The 26,208-nt window shown below is 39.5% G+C and overlaps 1 protein-coding gene across 8 annotated transcripts in view; it reads right to left on the bottom strand.

Annotated features, from left to right (window-relative positions):
- Nucleotides 1-26,208, bottom strand: part of STXBP5L (syntaxin binding protein 5L) — a 420,013-nt gene that overhangs the window by 117,734 nt on the left and 276,071 nt on the right. For all 8 annotated transcript variants that reach the window (XM_043538749.1, XM_037909775.2, XM_043538743.1 and 5 more), the window contains exons 8-14: nt 25,623-25,746; nt 24,951-25,029; nt 21,054-21,208; nt 18,710-18,782; nt 12,065-12,212; nt 8,554-8,621; nt 1,357-1,397 (exon numbers count right to left, since the gene is read on the bottom strand). In XM_043538749.1, coding sequence (XP_043394684.1) covers nt 1,357-1,397; nt 8,554-8,621; nt 12,065-12,212; nt 18,710-18,782; nt 21,054-21,208; nt 24,951-25,029; nt 25,623-25,746 — 688 coding nt within the window. The remainder of the gene's footprint in view (nt 1-1,356; nt 1,398-8,553; nt 8,622-12,064; nt 12,213-18,709; nt 18,783-21,053; nt 21,209-24,950; nt 25,030-25,622; nt 25,747-26,208) is intronic.

The following is a 26,208-nucleotide window of genomic DNA, read 5'->3' as shown; positions in this document are numbered from 1 at the left end:
CCAAAACATTAATACCATGTATAGGAAAAAACAAACAAAAGAAAAGACTGACTGAAAACTGAAATATTTTGATTCATGAAAGTGCTACATCACCTCATGAGAATTTTAGTTCAGGCACCTTATGCTGTCATTCTGGTCAGACTACATCTCCCATGATGCACCATATTTAAGAACTATGATGCATCCCTCCCTTCAGCAAGAACAAAACTGATGCATCATGGGAAATGTAGTTAAGCCAGAAAGCTCAGGTCATAAAGGAGAATGGAAGAATAAGACACCTAAACTACAATTCCCATGAGGCATAGTGGCAACATTTTGAACTAAAATATTTCAGTGTTAGGCCAAAATATGTAGGTTTTCAGCAACAATTTTTTGTCAAAAAGTCAAATTTTTCTGGGAAACAAGCTCCTTATTTTCTGACCCACTCTATGCACAACATGGGACTCTGCTGTTTTCTGAGGCTTTTGCCTGAAAGGGTGTGTGTTGATAGTGCAGTGGAAGAACTTTTCGTAAAGCTCAGAGAGAAGACTGGTAAGGTATGTCTATGCAGTGGGAATGGGAGCAAACCTCCTACCCTAAGTCAACATAAAGCTGTGTAGAAAATGCTTTGAAGTTTTGGCTCGGGCTCTGATGCCTAGGGGTGGGGTGGGGGTGGGCTTCAGAGGCCAAGCTCCAGCCTGAGCTGCAACTTCAAAGTGCTGTCTACACATCATGAGCCCCGCTAACCCAAGTCTGTCAGCCTGGGCTTGGAGGCTCACTCCTGCTCGCTGCACAATGCTGTGCAAACATACCTGTGCAGATTTGGTTCTTATCTTGCCCAAACCAGTCCACCTACTCATAAATGTAATACACTGTACATTCGCTTTAACACTAAATAGATTATATAGAGCCTGATATTAGATGTCAAGAATCTTGAATTATATGTGCAATAGGATGAACTATTACAGGTTTAGCTTTAAAAAAAATCCAGTTACAAGTAGGAATATATACTGTACTCACAGAAAGATAGAAATTAGAGTTGAAACAGACCCATTAGATCTAGCCTAGTCCTAACTCTCCGATCCACTGCAGGATTATCTCCTATTGCATATTTTAGAGGGCTTTGTCCACTTTAGTATTCAATGTCCAACTTCTGACCTTTCCACCACTCCCCCTGGGAGACTATTCTACAGTCTTATATCTTACTGCCACAATTTTTTCTTACTAATATTCAGCCTAATGATTATTTTCTTAATTTCACCCATTACTCTTACTTGCTTACTGATACCACCATCTTAAATAATTCCCCCTCTCTCCCAATATTGTTATATACTATAATTTGTTAATTCTATGAGAAAGGGAAGTTTAAAAACTTACTGGCAGAGGCATCCCAAAACTTTATCGATCCATCTGCATGACTTAAAAAAAATTAAATGTTGGTTAAAACAAGATATAGCTACATATAATTTCAACCCTCAGTTACTGAAAATACAAACAGCAGAAATGAGTCACTGTATTTATTATATAATACAGTACTCAGGTGACCTTTCCATCATTCTTACAGTGTAGTCTAACCTTGAAGTTAACTATTACATTGCAATGATGCAATTTATATCTATATTAGAAGGGCAATTAATTCAATGTAAATAGACTAAATCAGTTTAATTGATTTGTAGTGTACACACATACCAAAAGAAGTACACATTGACCGTATGTTACTACAGTTATTGTTACTAAACAAGTGACTGTTGTCTAGGATTTTGCATAATAATAATTTTAATCTTTTATAGAAGAGAGCTCTCACACACACTTTAACAATAGTCGTTTTTAAACTGAAAAGCTCACAGATAAAAGACTTTTTAAAAAGCATTGTTAAGAGAAATTTCCAGACTTTTAATACATGACACATATATCACAGAATAGAGTCTCTGAAGTGGCCTGTAAATTAGTTTTTATTTAAAACTGTGTCATGAGAGTACTCTTCTTTTTGAAAATCACTGTTTATTTAGAGATCCATTTCATATAACCCCTGTTAGGGCCAGATTCTGCCACACTAGGTCACAGTAAAGCATTTGATATGGTACCACACGAGAAAATATTAGTTAAATGAAAGTGGGGAGTTGTACAAGAATTGTAAGGTGGATAAGGAACTGGCCAAATGGGAGAAGGCAACAAATTGTGCTAAAAGGTGAACTATCAGACTGGAGGGAGGTTACTAATGGAGCTCCTCTAGGATCAATCTTGGGACCAATTTGATTCAATATTTTCATTAATGACCTTGGCATAAAAGGAAGGCGGGCTAATGAAATGTGCTGACGATACAAAGTTGGGAGGCATTGTCGGTACAGAGGAGGATCGGAACATTATACAGGAAGATCTGGATCACCCTGAAGATGGGAGTGATAGAAATGGGATGAAATTAAATAGTACAAAGTTCAAGGTCATGCACTTAGGGACTAATAATAAGAATTTCTGCTACAAGCTGGGGGCTCATCAGTTGAAGCAATAGAGAAGGAAAAAGAACTGGGTGTGAGGGTAATTCACAGATTACTATGAGCCACAAATGTGATGTGGCTGTGGGGTAAACACAAATACGATCCCAGGATGCATCAGGAGGCATTTTCAATAGAGACAGAGAAGTATTAATGCCACTGTATCCGGCTCTGGTAAAACTTTGTTTGGAATACTTTGCACAGTTCTGGTCATCCATGTTCAAGAAAGATTAATTCAAACTGGGAGAGGTGCAGAGAAGAGCTGCTAGGGTTAAGGGAGGATCATGGTAATGGAATCAGGTTAATGGAGGGCTTATCTTATAAGAGAAGGCTGGAAGAGCTTGGCTCGTTTAGCTTAGCAAAAAGAAGACAGAGAGGATACGATTGCTTTCTATAAATATCTCAGAGAGCTAAACATGTAGGAGGGTAAAGAACTATTTAAGCTAAAGGACAATGTTGGCATAAAAACATATGGGTATAAACTGGCGATGAACAAATCAGGCTGAAATTTAGAAGAAGGTTTCTAACCATCAGAGGAGTGAGGTTATGAAATAGTCTCCCAATAGAAGTGATGGGGACGAACAAATTAATTAGTTTTAAGAGAGAGCCCTGACAAATTTATGAGTGCAATTGTATGATGAGTTACTTGTGATGGTGGAGTGCAGGGTTCAACAGCCCGGGGATCACTTCCAGTTTACGTCTTATGTTCCTAAAACTCATGCTTCAGGGCTTCAGCTGCCCACCTGCAGGTATCAGGAAGGGATTTCCTCCACTCCCACAATATATTCCTCTGAAGCATCAGAGATGGCCATGGCTGGAAATGGTACGGGATAGGCCAGTGTTCTGGAGCATTCTCCATCTCAGGTGCTTGGCTGACTAGTGTTTGCTCACATTCTCAGGGTCTAAGTGATCACCATATGTGGGTTGGGAATGAATTTTCCCCCAGGTTAGATTAGCAGCTACCCTGTAGCATTTTCACTAGGGCTGTCAAATGTTTACAAAATTAATTGTGATTAATCGCAAGATTAAAAAATTAATTGCGATTCATCAGTTTTAACTGCACTGTTAAACAATAACAGAATACCCATTTAAATTTATTATAAATATTTTGGATGTTTTTCTACATTTTCAAATATATTGCTTTCAATGACAACTCAGAATACAAAGTGCACAGCAGTCACTTTATATTATTATTTTTTATTACAAGTATTTGCACTGTAAAAAAAGAAAAAAGAAAGTGCAATCTACAAGTTGAAGCATGTTTAGCATATCTGGCACGTAAATACTTTGCAACACCGGCTACAACAGCGCCATGCAAACACCTGTTCTCACTTTCAGGTGACATTGTAAATAAGAAGTGGACACCATTATCTCCATAAATGTAAACAAACTCGTTTGTCTGAACAAGAAGTAGGACTGAGTGGACTTGTAGGTGCTAAAGTTTTACGTTGTTTTGTTTTTAAGTGCAGTTATTAACAAACAAAAATCTACTAGGGCTGTCAAGTGATTAAAAAAATTAATCACAATTGCTGTTGAACAATAATAGAATACCATTTATTTAAATATTTTTGGATGTTTTCTACATTTTCAAATATATTGATTTCAATTTCAATGCAGAATACAAAGTGCACAGTGCTCACTTTATATTTATTTTTATTATAAATATTTGCACTGTAAAAATAAAAGAAATAGTATTTTTCAATTCACCTAATATAAGTACTGTAGTGCAATCTCTTTATCATGAAAGTTGAACTTACAAATGTAGAATTATGTATTCAAAAATAAAACGTCAAACTTTAGAGCCTACAAGTCCACTCAGTCATACTTCTTGTTCAGCCAATCGCTCAGACAAACAAGTTTGTTTACATATGCAGGAGATAATGCTGCCCGCTTCTTATTCACAATGTCACCTGAAAATGAGAACAGGCGTTTGCATGGCACTGTTGTAGCTGGGGTTGCAAGATATTTACATGCCAGATGTGCTAAAGAGTCATATGACCCTTCATGCTTCAACGACCATTCCAGAGGACATGCATCCATGCTGATGATGGGTTCTGCTCGATAACGAGCCAAAGCAGAGTGGACCGATGCATGTTCATTTTCATCAGCTGAGTCAGATGCCACCAACAGAAGGTTGATTTTATTTTTGAGGGGTTCGGGTTCTGTAGTTTCTGCATTGGAGTGTTGCTCTTTTAAGACTGCTGAAAGCATGCTCCACACTTCATCCCTCTCAGATTTTGAAAGGCACTTCAGATTTTTAAACCTTGGGTTGAGTGCTGTAGCTATCTTTAGAAATCTCACATTGGTACCTTCTTTGCATTTTGTGAAATCTGCAGTGAAAGTGTTCTTAAAACAAACATGTGCTGTGTCATCATCTGAGACTGCTATGACATTAAATATATGGCAGAATGCAGGTAAAACACAGAGCAGGAGACATACAACTCTCCCCCAAGGAGTTCAATCACAAATTTAATAAGCACATTATTTTTTAATGAGCATCATCAGCATGAAAGAATGGCCTCTGGAACAGTGGCTGAAATATGAAGGGGCATATGAATGTTCAGCATACCTGGCATGTAAATACCTTGCAATGCCAGCTTCAAAAGTGCCATGCAAACACTCACTTTCAGGTGACATTGTAAATAAGAAGCAGGTAGCATTAACTCCCATAAATGTAAACAAACTTGTTTTTCTTAGCGATTGGCTGAACAAGCAGTAGGACTGAGTGGACTTTTAGGCTCTAAAGTTTGACATTGTTTTATTTTTGAATGCATAATTCTACATTTGTAAGTTAAACTTCCATGATAAAGAGATTGCACTACAGTTCTTATATTAGGTAAATTGAAAAGTTTTCTAAAGTTTTACATTGTTTTGTTTTTGAGTGCAGTTATGTAACCAAAAAAAATCTACATTTGTAAGTTGCACTTTCGCAATACATTGTACTACAGTATTTCTATGAGGTGAATTGCAAAATACTATTTCTTTTATCATTTTTACAGTGCAAATATTTGTAATAAAAATAATAATATAAAGTGAGCACTGTGCACTTTATATTCTGTGTTGTAATTGAAATCAATATATTTGAAAATGTAGAAAAATATCCAAAATATTTAATACATTTCAATTGGTAATCTATTGTGTAACAGTACTATTAAAACTGCAGCCCCATCCATACTCCACTCCAAGGCCCACTCCTGCTTCCCGCGGTCCAAGCCCAGGCTGCTCCTCTTCCCTAAAGTGGATGGGGGCTGAGGCTAGGGCAGGCTGGCAGGGGCAGCAGGGTGCTGGGTCTGCTCGGCGCTCCGGAGCTGGGGGCACTAAGGCGGGCTGGCCAGAGTGGCCCATGGCTGGGGCTGGTGGGCCAGCAGCTGCAGTGGGGGGCTCGGGACTTCGGCGGGTAGAAGGAGCTGGGCCTCGGGCAGAAGGGGCGGGACTGGAGGCTAGCCATCCTAAGCAGGCGGTTCACATGCCACCCATGCCTGTGGGCTGTAATACTTTAGTCCAATTTCAGTTGTTGGGGCTCATGTGAGGGTGGCTGGGTGGTGGTGGTAGCCTGTGATAAACAGGTGGGACTAGACCAGTGGTTCTCAAACTATGGGGCAAGGAGAGGCACAGGAATGTGTCAAGGGAGGCACAAACTGTGTGTGTGTTTGTTTGGTTTTTTAAGAGCTTTGGCTGTCAGCCCTGTGTTGCTGGGGCTCATGCAGAAGGGCCTTGCATACGTGGGAAGCGTGGATAAAGGGGACAGCCTGAGCTCCGCCACCCAAGCTCGGGCTCTCCTCCCCTCCCCCAGTTCCTCACTGGGAGGCAGTCCGAGCTCAGGCTCTCCTTCCTCACTGCAACCCTCACCTGGAGGTGGTGGGGCTCTGACTGTCAGCCCTGAGGTGGCAGCAGCAGCGCAGAAATAAAGGTGGCAATGGGGCACTAAGTCAGCTGTGAAAAGTGATATTGACACTTCTGTGCTGCTGCTGGCATATTGCTGCCTTTAGAGCTGGGTGACTAGTATACGTACGTGGGGAGGAGGGGCGTAAACTTCATTGCACTGCAACCCCCTTCTGAGAACAAAAATTACAACACAACCCCATGAGGAGGGACTAAAACCTGAGCACACCCGAGCCCTGCCGCCCCGGGTTGGGGGGCCAAAGCCGAAGCCCAAGGGCTTCAGCCCCAGGCGGGGGGCCTTTAACCTGAGCCCTGCCGCCCAGGGCTGAAGCCCTCGGCCCCAGGAGGTGGGGCTTGAGCTTTGGCCCCGGACTCCAGCAAGTCTAACACCAGCCCTGGCGACCCCATTAAAACGGAGTTGTGACCCACTTCGGGGTCCCGACCCACAGTTTGAGAACTGCTGGACTAGATGATATTGTGGCCCCATATGACTTTGAAATTGTATTTGAAGAAATATCGCCTTACAAACAGTTATCCAACATTTATGCTAGTTCGTGAAACAAAGTTCAACATATTCCAATACAGTCATATTTGTGTATTAATCAATTACAAATTTAAGAGATTAATCATATCCCTTGTAGAGCTGTTTTTGTTCTTTGGCAATTCTAAAAAAGTGGAAAAAAAAATCATTTTGGATCAAACGGAACATGAAATTTTCAAAACTGTCAGCAAATCAAAAAGTAAAATAAAATCATTTTGGTTTCAATGAAACAGTTTGTTGACCTGAAATGAAACGCGTTAGTTTGGTTTCAAGCATTTTTTTAAAGTTTTTTATTTTTTTAATAAAAGTAAATTATGAAACAAAAAGTCATTTTGAACCAAAAAACCTAAAGGTATTGTTTTTAAAATGTTGAAATGAATTTTGGATTTTTTAAAGGTTTTTCATACCAAACCAATGTGGTGAAACCGACATGAATTCACAAAACATTTTGGTGTCACCGAATCTACATTTTTCATTGAAAAAATGTTTTGTACAAAAAATTTTGCCCAGCTCTAATCCTTAGTTCTTCATAACTATGTCTATAAGAAAATGTCTGGCTATCAAGCTGCTTATCTTGGTAAAATACGCGATTTTGTAGCAGTTAGTACAAACCAATTCACATCCAAACTTATGCTTTGTAATTAACATTCTATGGATAAATAAAACAGGCAATTAAAAAGTGAATTATCAGTAGGAGAAAAATGATGAGTAACCCCAATATGGACAAAATTCATACTTCTACATGGGTGGCATTTCTCAATAAATAAAACTTATTCCAAGAGTTGGTAGTCATGATGAGTGCTTAAAACCACAGAACACTTTAATACTGTAAATATTTCTCCACTCACGCATCTGAGTCATCCAGAATTGTTCCTGAGTCTGTCACTGAAATGTGATTCCCTGCCCCCTCCACCCTCTTCTACTGCAGGGCTGTGTATTACAGACACAATCTAGCTTGAAAGGTAAAATTCACACCAATGCACAGCACTCAAACAAATTATGGGAGATTAACACTAAATGGGTTCCATCGCCAATCCAACCACAGCGCCCCCAATAAACCACAAAACCACCCCTGCAGAAATGCTTGTGGTACTCTTGGCTCTCTGCCCTTCTAATGCTATTTCTTCCTCCCTAATACCCACTGAAGACTACAGCACTCTCTTGCATTGGCCACACCTTCCTGGGGATATTTAGATCCCTTCTTCAGGGGTATACGGGACCCTTACTGGCTTGCAGTCTCAGTCCATGGTTCCTACCCTTGAGCTAGGGTTACCAACCCTCCAGGATCATCCTGGAGTCTCCAAGAATTAAAAATTAATATTAAATTAACTATTATGTCATGTGATTAAACCTCCAGAAATATGTCCAACCAGAACTGGTAACCCTATCTTGAGCACAAGGCTCTATATTCTACTTAAGACTTTATTATTGAGCTTAAGTGCTGCATAAGTACTTCTGTAGGCCCTCTGGACTGGGGGGAATTTCACCCTAAAAGAAATATAAATTTCTGTTATGTAATGGAGTTAGAGTGTTCATATTCAGATGCCCTAGTCAGCCACCTATATTGTGAGATGGGTAGGGCTGACCTATAGATGTACATCATTAAAAGTTCAAGATATGAATGTTTGTAAAAGCACAAACCTTCTGTTGTGTTCTTACCCTGTAATAATAATTTCAGGATATGTCTGTGTTCCTAGGTTCCATGCTCCCCCACTGATTGGCCATTCCTAAACACAATTACAAGAGTTCACAGAAAAGAGTTATTTCTTATGGTCCTGTGGACTGCACATTTTTAAATGAATAACATCATAACAAATTATACATAATTTATAAAAATGAAGACAAGGTTGTAACATTATCTTGATCATTTTTAAATACATTTATGTAGATGCAACTTCTAATTTATTGTTTATAATATTATCTGTCCTAAAAGCATAGAGATTTTTTAAAACAATCATTAAATATTTGTGTGGTCTAGTGGAAGGTTCTGAATTAACAGCTTTTCAGACTGAAATTATTTATAATAAGGGATGGAGGAAGGAATAATAAACAATCAATTGATCCTTCTATTGGATTCACACAGGCTGACCCTTGGGGCTTCAACAGGTCTCTGCATAGGCATAACAGTCTTCTTGCGAGGATCCAAATGCAGGATCGGGGCCTTAGATTAGACAAAATGCAACTGTGCAAACTTTTGAACACTGCTTTGTCAATGTGCCTCAATCATAAGAATATAAGAATATAATAATGGCCCTACTGGGTCAGACCAAAGGTCCATCTAGCCCAGTATCCTGTCTTCCGACTGTGGCCAGTGCCAGGTGCCTTAGAGGGAATGAACAGAAGACGTAATCATCAACTGATCCATCCCCCGTCGCTCATTCCCAGCTTCTGGCAAACAGAGACTAGGGACCCCATTCCTGCTCTTCCTGGCTAATAGCCATTGATGGACCTATCCTCCATGAATTTATCTAGTTCTTTTTTGAACCCTGTTATAGTCTTGGCCTTCGCAACATCCTCCAGCAAGGAGTTCTACAGGTTGACTGTGCGCTCTGTGAAGAAATACTTCCTTTTATATGTTTTAAACCTGCTGCCTATTAATTTCATTTGGTGACCCCCTAGTTCTTCTGTTATGAGAAGTAGTAAACAACACTTCCTTATCTACTTTCTCTACACCAGTCATGATTTTATAGACCTCAATCATATCTCCCCTTAGCCATCTCTTTTCCAAGCTGAAAAGTCCCAGTCTTATTAATCTCTCCTCATACGGAAGCCGATCCATACCCCAATAATTTTTGTTGTCCTTTTCTGAACCTTTTCCAATTCCAATATATCTTTTTTGAGATGAGGCGACCACATCTGCAAACAGAATTCAAGATGTGGGCATACCATGGATTTATATCGAGGCGACATGATATTTTCTGTCCTATTATCTATCCCTTTCTTAATTATTCTCAGTATTCTGTTCGCTTTTTTGACTGCCGTTGCATATTGAGTGGATGTTTTCAGAGAACTATCCACAATGACTCCAAGATCTCTTTTTTGAGTGATAACAGCTAATTTAGACCCCATCATTTTATATGTATAGTTGGGATTCTGTTTTCCAATATGCATTACTTTGCACTTTGAGTTAATCAACAAAAGCCTTCACTGAGATAACCAGCTATAGGGATGGGAGGAGAATTCAGCCTCCAAAGTTAATTCAGTTCTTGCCTTCTTTGCTAAGGCAGCATATAATCTTCAAGACCATAAAGAGGACTGTCTTGATCATGATCATGATTCCTGCACATCCCAGTTTCCATGGGAAAGGAAGACAATGTCTTCCCAGTCAAGCTCCCGTAGGAGTTCAAGAAAAAGAAGGCAAGACAGCTGCACCCAGTTACCAGAAATATATGTATTCCTGGTTAAAAACTATTTTAAAATGGAGTTAGGATTAAAAGCACATATCAGTAATTTAAGGGTTAAAACATTACAGAGGTGTTGTAATTAGTCCCAAACCAAGTGCTATAAATCCAGGAAATTCTGAGTTACAGTTAAAATTAAAAGAAACCATCACATGCTGAGGTATGGAAATGCAGTTTAGGGCACCTGAACAAATTTAACTCCATCCTGTAGAGAAACCATGCAATAATCATACTATTCTGACATGCATAATAATGCCTGTAGTTCCAAATTAGATTAAACTGATTTTTAAAGACACATTTGCTTTTTTCCCTCTCTCTCTCTCAAGGAGGAGAACTGGTTGCAAGGGGACTAGGGTTGTGGGAGCTTCTTGCCTAGGGAACAGAGAGACAAGTATAGAAATGGAAAGTCATGAACTTGGGGTATTGATTGGTAGGGACAGGACTGCCCAGGGCTTTGCTTATAAATAACTGGGGCTATAACTATGCTCTTCCCTCGCCTGCTCAACTGCTCCCAGGGAGGATGGAATTAGTGTGTGTGTGTGTGTGTGTGTGTGTGTGTGTGTGTGTGTGTGTGTGTGTGAGAGAGAGAGAGAGAGAGGGTGTGTGTGTGTGAGAGAGAGAGAGAGAGAAAGGTGTGTGTGTGTGTGTGTGTGAGAGAGAGAGAGAGAGGGGTGTGTGTGAGAGAGTGAGTGTGGGGGGGAAGGTGTGCTGAATGAGCGAAGATGTACGTACAGTATAGATGCCTGGAAAATGGCTGTGTGTGTGTACTGATCATCCTGGCTGATGTGGAATGGATGGGTTTGGAGTGGGGGGATGGATGTGCAGAATGAGCAGATGGGCAAGTGTGGAATGAATGGAGGTAGGTGGTGAAGTGTCTGGGGAGTTGTGTGTGTGTGGGTAGAAACGAACTGGAGTAAGTGACTGGGAGAATTAATTCAGGATGTGGGTGTGAGTAGGAAAAATTGGCAACATGACAAATTTATTTAGAGTTATACAAATGCATTTATATTTATGTACATTTATGCAAATATATGCAAATCAGAATGTACTTTTTTTAAATGGTGGCAATAATGGCTAAAAAATATCATTAATCCTAAAAACAAAAATTTGCAAATGCAGACAATGCATCAGGTTTCTGAGAGTTTTAATCACATGGGAAGTTTGGAGGGTTCGTGTTGTTTCATTACTGAAAACAGCAGAGACGAAAAAACAGTCTGATACCAGGAGCTAAATTTCTTAAAGGACCCATTTTGAATAAATTTTACCTCAAACTAATTAACAGATTTACTTGCAAATTCTCAGAAAGGACCCATGATCCTGCAAGGAGGTCTGCAAGGATGGAACATACTCTCTCATGGTACCCTGCTGAAGTCAGTGGAGCATCATGTGGAAACAGGGATCTGAGTGCCTACATAGAACCAATTGCAGCATCAGAGCCCAATTGACTTTACTCAGATGAGAGTGAAATTTTCTGTGCATGCATGCTGTCAAATGCACAGAGTAAACAAACTGAAAAAATAGTGAAAAATCTTTTCCCCGATAACATCTTTCAGTTATAATAATCTCAGATGTTACTTGTAACTACAATAAAGGAAAAAATTTGAGATAGAAATATGAGTTTCAAGTTGGTGATATCCCTTTACCTTATTTTAATATGAGTATTAATGTGAGAAGACACACAATGAAAATCATTTTCCAGAAGATTATTTACAGAGTTTAGATTTTTACAATTAAACTCTTTTCATAAATAAAATGTACTTTTTTTTTACCTTATTGCTGTATCCTTGCTTTTTATGTTTAGCTCCTACAGAATACAACACGGGAATCAAATCTGGAGGACAATCAGCAAAATATTCTGTGCAGGTAACTGGTGACTCATGAATGTCAATGGGATAAGGATTTTCAAAGATTGGAAAACTAATGGAGGAAGACAATTTATTAGTATCATTGTGACATATGAAGTAATATTAGATTTTCTTAAATATTAAAGTATACAAAACAAAAGCAAATTTATCTAAATTAAAACTATCATTATTCATAATACATGCTATTTTCCTTATTTCATATTTTCTTTAAAACATATTTATTGTTTTTAATCCCAAGAATAAAATTTACAGTCAGCCAATAAAGGTGACAAAATTAAGGTACCATAACTGCAGTCCTTTCTCTTGTCAGTTTTTAGTCACATAAGTAGTCCTGCTAAAGTCAATGGGACTACTTGTGTGAGTAAAGGTTTGCAGGATTAGGTTCTAATTTTTCCCCACATCTCTAGAATCTTCCCTATAAAACATAAATATTACATATGTTTTCTGAATGCTAGAATCAATAACATATGATTTATATTACAATTAGAATCAAAGAATCATAGAATATCAGGGTTGGAAGGGACCTCAGGAGGTCATTTAGTTCAACTCCCTGCTCAAAGCAGGACCAATCACCAACTAAATCATCCCAGCCAGGCTTTTTCAAGCCTGACTTTAAAAACCTCTAAGAAAGGAGATTCCACCACCTCCCTAGGTAACCCATTCCAGTGCTTCTCCACCCTTCTAGTGAAAAAGTTTTTCCTAATATCCAACCTAAATCTCCCCCACTGCAACTTGAGACCATTACTCCTTGTTCTGTCATCTGCTATCACGGAGAACAGTCTAGATCCATCCTCTTTGGAACCCCCTTTCAGGTAGTTGAAAGCAGCTATCAAATCCCCCCTCATTCTTCTTTTCTGCAGACTAAATAATCCCAGTTCCTTCAGCCTCTCCTCATAAGTCATGTGTTCCAGCCCCCTAATAATTTTTGTTGCCCTCAGCTGGACTCTTTCCAATTTTTCCACATCCTTCTTATAGTGTGGGGCCCAAAACTGGACAAAGTACTCCAGGTGAGGCCTCACCAATGTCGAATAGAGGGGAATGATCACATCCCTCCATCTGCTGGCAATGCTCCTACTTATACAAAATGCCGTTAGCCTTTTTGACAACAAGGGCACACTGTTGACTCATATCCAGCTTCTTGTCCACTGAAACCCCTAGGTCCTTTTCTGCAGAACTGCTGCCTAGACACTCGGTCCCTAGTCTGTACTTGTCCTTGTTGAACCTCATCAGATTTCTTTTGGCCCAATCCTCTAATTTGTCTAGGTCCCTCTGTATCCTATTCCTGCCCTCCAGTGTATCTACCACTCCTCCCAGTTTAGTGTCATCTGCAAACTTGCTGAGGGTGCACTCCATGCCATCCTCCAGATCATTAATGAAGCTATTGAACAAAACTGGCCCCAGGACCAACCCTTGGGGCACTCCACTTGATACTGGCTGCCAACTTAAAGACAAAAATTGTCCATAAAATTATGCTGTAGACATACTGTATTAGTAACCATGTCTCATAATAAACAATTTTACTCAATTTGACAGTGGAATATTAATTCTCCATGGTTTGTACTGTTGAAGCAATTGCAGCCAAGTCAGCCCTCAATTTAATTGCTGTTCACTTGTATTAGCTTTATCTGTCAAGATAAGGAGTAATGCCTCACACTTAGAGCAACAATAAGCATAGAATGTCATTCATAAATGAAAAATGCACAAGGAGAGGTTACTTACCTTGTTCAGTAACTGGAGTTCTTCAAAATGTTTTGTCCCTATGGGTGCTCCATGTGAGGATGTCTGTGTGCCCATGCACTCTTGATTAGAGATATTTCTGCTAGTAGTTCCTGTGGGCTTGTACTGCAGGCCTCCTCATGCTCCGGGGTATGAGAGAATATAGGGAGGAGCAGACCTGTGCCACTCCAGTTCCTCTCAACCTCAGAGCATGGTAAATCTCTGAAGCAGGAGGAAAAAGAGGGTGGGTAGTAGAGCACGCATAGGGACAAAACATCTCAAAGAACTCCAGTTACTGTACAAGGTAATGTCTCCTCCTTCTTTGAGTTAATGGCCCTGTGGGTGCTCCACATGAACATAAGAATGACCTTACTGGGTCAGACCAATGGTCCATCTAGCCCAGTTTCCTGTCTTCTGACAGTGGCCAATGCCAAATGCTTTAGAGGGAATGAACAGAACAGGGTAATTATCTAGTGATCCAATCCCTGTCATCCAGTTCCAGCATCCCAATATGAGGAGACTCCTGAATAGTACCTTAATGTGGAAGAAAGTGCTGAAGAGATGGACCCAGTATGGAGTATAGAACACCTTCACCAAAGACTGCGTTCGCACTGAGGCATGAAGTTGGGCATAATGCTGTGAAAACATGAAATGGAGTACCAGCTGGCTGCCTTTCAAATGTCCTTGATGGGTACATTCCTAAGGAGGGCAATGGAAACAGATTGAGATCTGGTAGAGTCAGCAATGACTCTAGGAGGGGATTGCATCCCAGAGGACTCATAGCAATGCAAAGTGCACTCCAATACTCAGTTAGTTAGTTTCTCTTGGCAAAGGAAACAAAGAGTCTGGGGCGATACCCCGAAGGGTTTAGTTCTGTGAAGAGTAAAAGCTGGGGCTCATCTTATGTCCAGTATATGGAGACTCATCGCTTCTCTGGATGAGTGGGTTTTGGGGTAAAATACCAGCAGGTGAATATCCTGATTGGTGTGGTACTCTGATGACACTTCAGGGAGGAAGTGAGGGTGGTGACGCAACATAACTTTGTCTGGATAAATTGTAATATGGAGGGTCAGCCATGAGAGCTACTAGTTCCCATCTTTCTGGCTGAGGTGATTGTTACAAGAAACAAAATCTTGAAGGACAGATGGAATAGCAAGTAGGTTGCCATAGGCTCAAAGGGAGGTCCTTTTAATGTGTTAAGTGCTAAATTATGGTGCCAGTGTGGGGTAGGGTCCCACACTGGATGGAACAGATTAAGGAGGCCCTTTAAGGAATCTTGTTGTTCTAGGATGTGCAAGACAAAGACACCCTTGACTGGTGGGTGGAATGCTGCAATGACAGATAAATGAATCTTAACAGAGTTCAGGGAAAGACCCAGAGATTTGAAGGTTAGTGCCTAGTCAAAGATGTATGCCTGGGGAGAATTGGCAGGAGATACAGAATGTTGGGTGCACCAGATTTCTACTTCTGCTGGTAAATCCTTCATATAGTAGGTTTCCTGCTATTTAACAGAAACAACTGGACTTCAGGAGAACATTCCTGCTCTACATCCAAGAACTACCGAGAAGTCAAGACCTGAGAGGCAGGGTTGATCGGTTGGAGTGGGTTATGGAGCCTGATTCCTGGATCAGGAGGTCTGTCATCAGGGGAAGGTGCAGAGGTGGACATGTCATCAGATGGGTCAGGGTTAGGAACCACACCTGTCTCCGCCATGTGGGAGCTATGAAAATGATAACTGGTTTTTTTTCTTGTTTCAGTTTGAGCAGGGCTTTGTGGATCAGTGGAGTTTGAGGGAATGTGTATAACAGACCTGGGTGCCAAGAGGCAAGGATAATGTCTTCCAGGGAGTTGTGCCATGTTCCCCACTTGATAAGCAGCATTTTGAGTTGGAAGGTGCGGAAGATGCCATGTAAGACAGATTTCTTGAAAGACAACATTGGTCAGCTCCCACTTGTGATCTTGATGGAAAATTCAGCTCAGTGAATCTGTGATGGCGTTCTGTGATTCCAGCAAAGAGATCACTGAGATATCTATTTCCTGGGCTAAGCACCAGTTCCATAGCATCACCAACTCTTCGCATAAAGATTGTGATTTTGCTCCTCCTGGGCAGTTTATATAGTACATTGTTGCTCAGTTGTCCAACATCACTCTGACTGATTGGAGATAGCTGAGAGGTAGGAAGTGAAGACAGGGCACTGACGTGTAGTGACAACTCTTGAGGAGTCCACCTGCCTTGGGCAGTATGATTTGTAGTTGAGCACCCCATCCTAGAAGTCAGGAGCCTGTAGCGATGATGTGTGTGCCAGGTAGACATGAGAAGGCAGTTCCCATGCAGACTTTTTGAAGGTCCTTTCACCAATTGAGGGAGTGGAGTACAATCCATGGGACTAACACCTCTGTGGACAGCACTTCGTTGTTGGGAGTGTAGGATGTCTTGCGCCAGGACTGAAGACACTGGCAGTGCAATCTTGCATGGGGGGTTACAGACGTGCAGGCCATCATGAGTCCCAGGAGCTGAAGACACGCCCTTGCCACGGTTTGTGGGCTCTGCTGCAATGTGGAGATCATGTTAGACATCATGGTGAATCTGTCTGCAAGTAGGGACACCCTGACCACCATAGAGTCTAAGGTGGCCCCAATACAGCTGCACAGGTATCAGGGTTGATTTGTCTATGTTGAGGTGAAGGCCTAGGCAGTGGAATAGAGCTAGGGCCTTCTGAGTGTCAGACTGAACTTCAAGAAAAGAATGGCACTTGAGGAGTCAGTCATCCAGATAGGTAAAAATGACTATTCCCAAATACCGACTGTGGGCCGTGACAATGGTGGCGACCTTTGTAAAGACCGTTGGGGCTGTCGATAGGCTGAAAGACAGGAGAATGTACTGGTAATGGTCGGCACTTACTATAGACCTGAGAAAGCACTGATGCAGTGGGTTTATGGCTGCATGAAAATAGGCATCCTGAAGAGATCAATGAACCAGTCCCTGGGATCTAACAACAGAATGATTGTTATAAGCTCTCTGTAATAAGAGCTTGAAACTGCTCTCTTGGCCCGAGGCAAAAACTCAATAAAGTAAGAAAATTTACTATAGTTGGTTAAGTCATATTTTGCCACCAGGACTTGGTAGTTGGTGACTCGGAACTGAAGAGAGGCTGATGAGTGGCTCTTAAGCCCTAGGAGGTCCAGATGCGTATGCTTGTTATCAGACAGTGCTAATTTGAAGTGATGTTTCCTACTCTTTCATTGGCAGCATCAACAACAAGAAAGTTAGGGGTGGGATGAGCAAACAAGTACTCCATAATGTGAAGGTCCTTTGAGAGAGGAACCTTAAAGGTACCATTGAGTCCAGGGAGTGTTCCTCTCAATGAAATAAGTTTAGCGATATTGGAGGTGGTACCAGAGAATGCCCCAGTCATTCTCGAGAGGGCTGGCTGCCAGTGGATGGTACTAGGTAAGATTACTTCTTTGAAGAGTCCTTAATCTTGAATGAGTCCTTCTATCTGTAAGAGTCCAATCTTGGTTCTAATGGGTCCATACCTTGAGACTGCTCAATAGTGGGTTTCTCGGTACAGTTTCTCAGCATCTGGCTTTGTAAAAGTCTCTTTCAGCAGTGCTGGTGCATTGGTACTGTATCTGGTGGGAGCTTTATCAGTATCTGCAGCAGGACGCAAATCTCCCTACTCACAGATCTAAGTGGAGAGGAATGGGTCTCTTACATTTGGTTGTTTTCTGCAAGACTGAAGTTGTCCCCGGTTTCTAGAGGTCAGAGCTGGAGCTGATGAAGTCTCTGCAGCGGAGTCTAATGTACAGGATGGAGGGCAGAACTGACCACACAGGTCTAAGGGAGCACTCAATGAGAAGTTTCTTCCCTTAGTTTTTGCCAGTCTTTAAGCTGGAGCAGATCTTACACTTGGATGGGACGTGAGTCTTTCTAAGACAATGGAGGCAACTGGAGTGCCCATCACTGAGAAGGGACTGGTGACTGATCTGGCAGGGCTTGAATCCTGGGGTCTTGGGCATATTCTGCAAGAAAAGCCACCAGTCGAGAAGGCCAGAGAGGAAAAAGGGGGGAAGAAGTGGGGGGAGACCCCCCTTCAAAGCATAAATTGTGCTATAAAGGTAAATTAACAGCAAAAAAACTAAAACTACATATGAAAATTAAGCATAAAAATGTGGCAGAAGAATAACTGCGTTAGCTAGATAGTAGATGCCTCAAAACTCCATCGATAACTGCAGGTGGTTGAGAAGGAACTGGAGTGACGTGGGTCCACTCCTCCCTATATGCCCTTATACTGGAGCATATGAAGGCATACAGTGTAGGTGCAGACCCGCAGGCACTAATAACAGAAAAATCTTCGATTGAGAGTGCATGGGTGCACACACATCCTCACCTAGAGCACCCAATAGGGACAATAACCCAAAGAAGAAGGCCTGATTCTGATTTCACTTCCACCAGGTTTTACACTGCTGTAACTGAGTTGACTTACATAGAAAAATCAGACAAATGAATATATGCTTGCCTAGTGAAATACTGTTGAACAGGTCTGTCAGTGTTGACTGGAGAGGAGAAAGAATGAGTATTATTAGAATTCCAGGCTGGGATGCACTGAAGATATTAATAATTTTGGAGCATCTACCGTGTGTGGACATAAGATATTACCTTAGAAAAATGGGAAAACCTGCTGGCCTATATTATCCTAGGGTAAAATTGCCTCCAGTGAATGTAAAGTTTTTATACCGGCAAAATAAAAAAGAAAAGTTTGAATAGACTTTCAACATTATCAGCTATATATTTATGAAGCAGGAACAGTTTCATATAGATTTTGTACTTACTTGCTTTGTGTTAGGTCAACAACAATGAGATCTTTTTCCAGTAGTACAACTACAGCATAGGGTTCTTGAAATTCTAAAAGTGAGGAATCAAGCACAAAAAACATGCAGAGCTTTCCTGTTAAGCCTTTTAACCAAGTTAGCCAAATTATATAATCCTCTCCTGAACAATTATTGTATTTTAAATAAATGATTTGAGATAGAAGTCTGAATAATAACTAAAGACAGATTTGCCAATTAGAAAGCATGGCATTTGATTAGAGTCAGACAGTGATGTAGATGGCCCACAATGACAAGTAGTTTTGGCGACGTAATTGTTGATAAACATATATAGCAAAAATAGCATGGTATAATTATAGCATGTGAACATGGTGTTGAATTAAAAGTAAAGGAGTGGAGCAGGTGACATCTGAAGGCAGCTGGGTATGTTACTCTATCACTGAATCTACTCATCACACACAGGGAGGTACCCTTGTTATAGACCTTGTGATCACAGACTGCAAAGGTTTAATGGGTATTAGATTTTTTCTGTGGGCAGTGATTGTCCAAAGCTACATTCCACCAACTCCTTGAGATGCACAGTCCACCAACTCCCAATAGTGCACAGCTGTAATCTCAAATGCAAAAAGTTCACTAGATCCATTATTTTAAAATGTGAATTGGGGAGAGTTAATGAGGAGACAAAGATAACGAAGGTACACTCTGGAGGTGAAGAAAGAGATGCAGTTGTACTGCAAACAGAGTTGGGGAGGAATAGCGTGTAATGGGCTGAAAAAGAAGACAAAGATTTAAACTGCCTCCTCCCCTCCTAAATATCAAGCTGCCATTTGCAGTGTAGACTGTGGTCTTCCAACCACTCTTACACAACTTTCCTTTGTAAAAGTGAATTTTTATCTAAGTTGCCATTCACCTTGGTATCCAAATTATGATGTTCCAAGTTTGGGGTTTTTTAGCAGAAATGAATTCCAGATAATAAAGGAAACAAAGTAGGAAAGAAAGAAAAAAGTTAACACAGTAAGTATAAGGCATTATTTATATACTGGGAAGTATTTTTCATAATTAAAACATGCATTGCATAAATTGGTTTATGTAGCAATATTATTGTTATGATTTTGTTGTGAGACTGCTGGAGGCATCTACTCTTTTGTGATCAATTCAGGTGCAGTAGCTCTCTCACACATGGTGTGCAAGGTTGAACTCCGCAGATGGTTGAAGGCACAAGGCTGAATGAACCTGAGGAATGTATCAACTGATGCTCTTCCCTTTGTGGTTTACTATTAATGCACATCCTGTGGTAGCATATTGACACACTGGATTATGAACAATACAGGCTAACATAAAACAAAAATGTACTACTGTGTAAATCAGTAAAAGAATCCATAATATGGAAGCACCACTAAGTTTAACATAGTGAACTGGCAGCCCAGATACATTAATTCAATTATTGAAGCTTCCATTCACTAGACATTGGAAATAAATATTTGCTTTATACTAATTCAAATTATTCAACAGGGGTTTTTTTTATTAATTTACGTGCTAAATGTTTCTTCCACATTTCTGCTCACCCTCTTTTATGCTGAAGATACCAGACTTAATCTCTTATAGGTTTTTAGCTTTCCCTACCCCTCACCCTTCTTAGTCTTTTCTGTTAAGTTAGTCCTCAATTTAGCAGTCCATCCTGTTCAGCAGAGCAAAACACTTCAGCACATTCTTAATTAAGCTTGTGCTTAAGTGCTTTGCTCAAAAGGGATGGATTTAATCACAAGCTTAAACACTTTGCTGATTTAAGGACTTAACGTTCATGAAAAGCACCAGAATTACAGCCATGAGACTACAAGGAGTCTGGTGGAACCTTAAAGACTAACAGATTTATTTGGGCATAAGCTTTCGTGGGTAAAACACCACTTCTTCAGATGCATGGAGTGAAAATTACAGATGCAGGCATTATATAATGACCAAGCCATGAGATTTAAGCTCTCCATTTATTTCTGAGTAGTGGCAATGTAAGCTTCCTTACATTGACTGATCAGTGTGCGTCAACTGTGACTTGGAGCTCCCCTTCCCCCCACTCCGCACCTCCCCCCACCACACCATGGTAAGAGGGGAATTCAGCCCATTCATTTCTTGATCTTTCTGCTGAGACTGCAAACAAAGGGTCCAGTTGCTGTCAATTGTGGTGTTGGTTTTTGTAACATGGAGAACTGTCCTTTGGGAACTGAGATCCCCAACTTGTTTTTCATGCTGTGTGGACACTAAATTCTCTGATAAGACCACTTCATATAATTTTTTAATGAATAACATTTCTCTTCTTTGACAGTATTGTACTATTGTAGCTTCATACACTCACCATTTGGATATGGTGTTTCACAAAGAGTTAAAAAGTCAACTATAGGGTGATCCATTTCAAGCACCGTAATAGCTTTTCCATGCATGATGGTTAGACTTGGTCTTCGACAAGCTTTGTCATAGGATAGTCCACCAGAAAAGATTATAAATGGTTCACTGTGTCAAAAAACAAAAAGCAATAATAGATTATATAATCTCACATTTGTGTCATGCCTTTCATCCCATAGTGTTTAAAAAGAGAAAAAATGAAATTGTGGTGGTGGATTTGTATCACTAATACAGATGCAGATTTTGAAGGGTTTATTTTTGTGTGTGGAAATATTTTGAGAGACCCATAGCACTGAGAAAAGTAGGTTTATACATATACATATATTTTACATTAATTAAAAATAGGCTTTAAAATATCACATTTTGAATCTCATCATTTTCAGGTCCCTCTAAAAACTACCCTTTAAAAAGTTATACATAATGAGATTTAGCTGTGTAAAAATACATAATTATTTTATTAATTAGAAGAAAAACCTTATCAGTTTTTTTCAGTATAACTGAACATTTATGAACAATGGGTAACAATGGATAGCTTGTTATATGTCATCTACTTCCATATTTGAAGCTGCATTTGGAAGTCTTTATGTGGGCTCTTGAGCTGTCTGAACACTTTCATGAAGATCCTGTCCTTGGTCATAGAAGCCATTGCTTTGTTGAACATCCTCTTCTATAAAACAAGGATTTTTGTGGAAGTAACCAACTAATCCAACTGGACACTTTGACAGAGATCAGGTTTTTCATGAAAGGAGCCATCGGTGTGTCAGAGATATTATCTAAATCTATAAACTGGGGAATTAATACACAAAAACAGTAAAACAAAATACAGTATGTGTAAGTTAAGATTGATCTATACAGACATAACTAATGCAAAATCTCAAAACCAAAAGAAGTTAAAAACATCCAGCAGTCCATACTCCTCCCATCCAGAGACAGACCCCTCACCACTAGCACAACCACTTCAGACAACATACCACAAAGTTAATTCTACCCAAGTAGAGGTGCCAGTCTTCCTGCACCCTCTTCCCCAAACTTGAGTGTATGTGATTTCATATAGCTGTATATAGACCTGGGGGAAAGTGAGTCTGTTCTGTTTGTGTGTGGGGGTGGGTTGTCCACACCTAAAACATCAAAGTAATTCAAACGTAACTGAAAAGCTCTCATGGAAAGAAAGGGAAAGAAACTTGAACTCTGGAAAGCTGCAATGCTGAAGGTTCTCAGTCTCCCATTACTAAGATATTTTATACAGAAATGCTGAATACAGAAGAAATACCACCTTTCTACTCCTACTTGGTATTGACCCGCTTAGCCATCCAAGGATTTCATTTCTGTAATACAACAGACCATTGGATACCTTAAGGAGACAGGATATCACTGTCTCAGTATAATGAGGAGACAGAACAGTGGACTAAATAAACAATGGTCTGTTCAGGTCTGGCAGAGAGAAAGCATACTAGCCTTGATAAGCACCAGAGAAAGGCCTATATATAAATAGTAAATTGGACTTTCCTGGTGTGATAATTCCTAATTTCCTATAAAGAAGAACAAATGCAGCTTTGTATGTTGTAAAAGACTCTAAATATTAAATACCTAGAAAACCTCCCAGCAAAATTTTTGAATTAAAATATTAAAAGATGCAATTGCTACTGTTAAACTATACAGTCTTTACAAAGTTCAAAACCCTTTTAAAGATCTTTTCAATGCATCGACAAATATTTTTACGTCATATTGTACCTTGTTTTGTAATATGTTACTTGACATAACATTTCTGCCTCTACACAAATTAAACAGAACAACCGGTATAAGCTAAGCAGCTCAAACTCCAACTTATATAACTGGAATCTTGTATCTGTTAGTTTTGGATTCCAAAAAGATGTTGATAGATGAAAAATTTGTTGCTGGGTTGCTAAAATAATTCAGAATATAAGGAATAAAGCCAAAGATTTTGAAATAATGTACATATGATAATGATAATGTTTGCCTGCTTCTTTGTAACATAACTTTAAATAAATTTAAATAAAATAATTCTTTGTACACTTCAGTCTTAAAATACTATAAAGCAATAGAAAGATGTATTTTCTGATTCCCAAATGTAACTTTTTTCTGTGAAACTTATGAAAAGAAAAATCATTGACCTATCTAGCAAATGCCTGGTTGTCATAATGTGGTGGAGAAGTGCGTCCTTCTGTCTCAACTCGCAGAGCTGCTCATTGCGTGCTCAGTCCACACTTAGATTCCAGTCCTATGGATAGACCACATGGTGGTTCTGTGCGGGTAGCGGGGTAAGAGGCACATCACAACAACAACAACAATGCTGTGGATGAGGCTAATTCCACCACATTCCATGCAGAAGGCATGAGATCTGTGCATGGAACTTGGGGCACAATCTGGCAGGCATTACAGAAATGCAAATAATTATATTATTATGTCCCACTAGTCCTACACGTGATATACTTAACAAGTGTATTTCAAAATTTGAAAAAACACTCGGACCTTTACATAAATTCTCACAAAGACAAAAACTTACATTTAAAATCTATTAAAGTTGCCTAAGGAGAGAGTTCTCCTCACCCACACAAACCCTTAAAAGTAGGAATTATCCAGTTAAAATATTCTTCTTTCTCCTTACCCCCACCAAACATCATATTCACCATTTTCACAGACAGATTTGTCCCCTCTATAAACAACTCCCTTACACTTTTATCATGTGTAGTAACACAACACACACATCCTAATTCCCATGATTACACTATAACACAAAACCTTAACTCCAACAACAACACTTGTCTTTTAGACATTCCATACCAGAATATTGTGTTCTTCTCTGATGGGTAAGTCTAAGGTCAGAGTTGAAGTTCTGCATTATAATACAATTTTAGGAAATGTTGGGAGTTACTGTATATGCTGGAGGTGTGAGTTTTTTTAAAGTGTTTTCTCTGTGGGCATTTCCTTTTTAAAAATTGTTTGTAGGAATATAGTGGAAAATATGACACATAGACCTTTTAAACCCCTTCTCAGTCAGACTCCAACTCAGGAATGTATTTAAGCATGCAATAACTTTAAGCATATGCTTGAGTCCCAATGATTTAAATGGGACTTAAGTATATGTTTAAACATGTGCTTAAGTGATTTTCTGATTTAGGGCCTAAAATTGTAATGTACATTTGCACATAGACTATTAATTGGGAAGATGACAAAGGAATATATTGAAAGTCAATTCAATGTTTTGCTTTTGCTGTTGTATACTAAATAAAAGAAACTAAATAATAAAATCAATATTATTTTCCTAAAAGAGTTGAAATACTGTATATAGTAGGAAGGATCAACCTCTGGAAGATTAAATGTGTATCAGAGAACTAAAAATGCATAGAAAAGGCCTAAAAAGCAGGGCAGTCCCATTTAATTTCATTTGCTATGTATTCTGTGATTCATTTGCTTATTATTTTAAGAGCTGCATTTTAAAAAACAAATACATAATTTTAATAATTTTTAAACAGCATAAATTAGAAACAGCAGTCCGTATCGTTCTGATACTTTACTGCAGACCATATCATTCTGAAGACACCTTTTGAAACTTGGTTTAAATGACTTCCTCAGCAGTGAAGGAAATCTATGGCCAAGGTAAGGAGCCTGGACACAATCCAGTTTTCTTGGGTCCTTTCCAGTGATCTAACCATAAGACCATCATCCAGACCAAACAGCATCTGATCATGTAATTACAGTCTGTATCATTCATCTATACGTCCAACAGTGCCTTGTAGAGAGAAGTATTCATAAGCAGCTCCATTTTACATAGAGTGTAGCCAAACACATAGATTTGGCTTAATCTTTTCCTAAGGAGACAAAAACATACCTGCTTTTACATGTCTTGTATTCTACTTTAAGAATTGGTTTACAAGACTCAGGTTTTTTCCCATCTCTTTGAATTTTTCCTGTGGAAAGAAAGAAGGTATAAATCTTACTAAAACTTATAATTGCCACCACACTGGACAGTTCTATATATAGCACAATAATTGAACTTTAAAGTCATTGCGGATGGCAGAGTACTAATACCTATTTTCCACTGCAGTTTGGATATTAATTTTTCTGAAATAATTAGATTCCTTTTGCTCTTTTACTCAACATATTTTCTTTCTTCACAGCAAATTACCAAGATAACAAACTTCATGAAAACAGAGGTCCTATTGTCTTTTTAAATTTTGTTTTAAAACACATATGAGCTTAAATGTTGTTTCCCACAAGCAAAACAAATCAAAGATGGCCAGAGGCAGAGGGCATCAAACAAAAATCAGATACTTTGTGCTAAGACAGGCTTTTTTGAGGCCTCTGACGTAAAATGTAACATAGCTGCTAGTTGATTTTGAGAATATTCTGCAGATTAAAGAATATAGGAACCTATACAAGAAATGGCTACGAAGTAGGGACACAGGACCAGATAAAATGAACTAATCATAGATATCTGTAAATAAAACCATCTTTTTCATTCCTTCCCTGTAATATTTTTTTTTTAAAGCATCTTTCTTACCATGTGGGATTGTTATCTGAAATGGTCTGCTCGGACTTTTCAAGTTCCACAGAGTCAAGCTGCCATCAGAGTGACTGCACATGAACTGCTTCCCCTCATGATGCCAGTCAACAGAATGAATAGCCTAAAGAAATGGTAGTGAGAACAGACAGAAAAAGTCATTACAGAATACATGGTTCACATTAACTAATACGGCTACATTTTAATGTATGATTTGAGGTTATCCTTATCCAATGGCATCTCAGCAATTGGGTGTCTCTTATTTGTCTGCAATCCACCACCATCAGCACTCCTTTAAAGTACTTTCACTCAGATTGCTCATCTGATCAGACAAAAGAAGCACCTTCAACTGTACACGCTAACTTAAATGTGTAGTAACTTATCTTAGTGTATATCATTCTCCACATGCACAGAGAATTGTATCTGAACAGAATTATTCAGTATTACTGAAAACACCAGATACACCTGCAAGCTCAGGGCACTTGCTACAAGGACAGATTCCCAGGAGTACATAGGGTTGTGAGACACCTCGCCCACCTGCCCTTAGCCTGCGGAAGTCTTGTTTGGGCCTCCTGTAGATCAGCTC

Source organism: Chelonia mydas, chromosome 1, assembly GCF_015237465.2.
Source record: "Chelonia mydas isolate rCheMyd1 chromosome 1, rCheMyd1.pri.v2, whole genome shotgun sequence".
NCBI lineage: Eukaryota > Metazoa > Chordata > Testudines > Cheloniidae > Chelonia > Chelonia mydas.
This window is presented reverse-complemented; position numbering and strand designations above follow the sequence as displayed.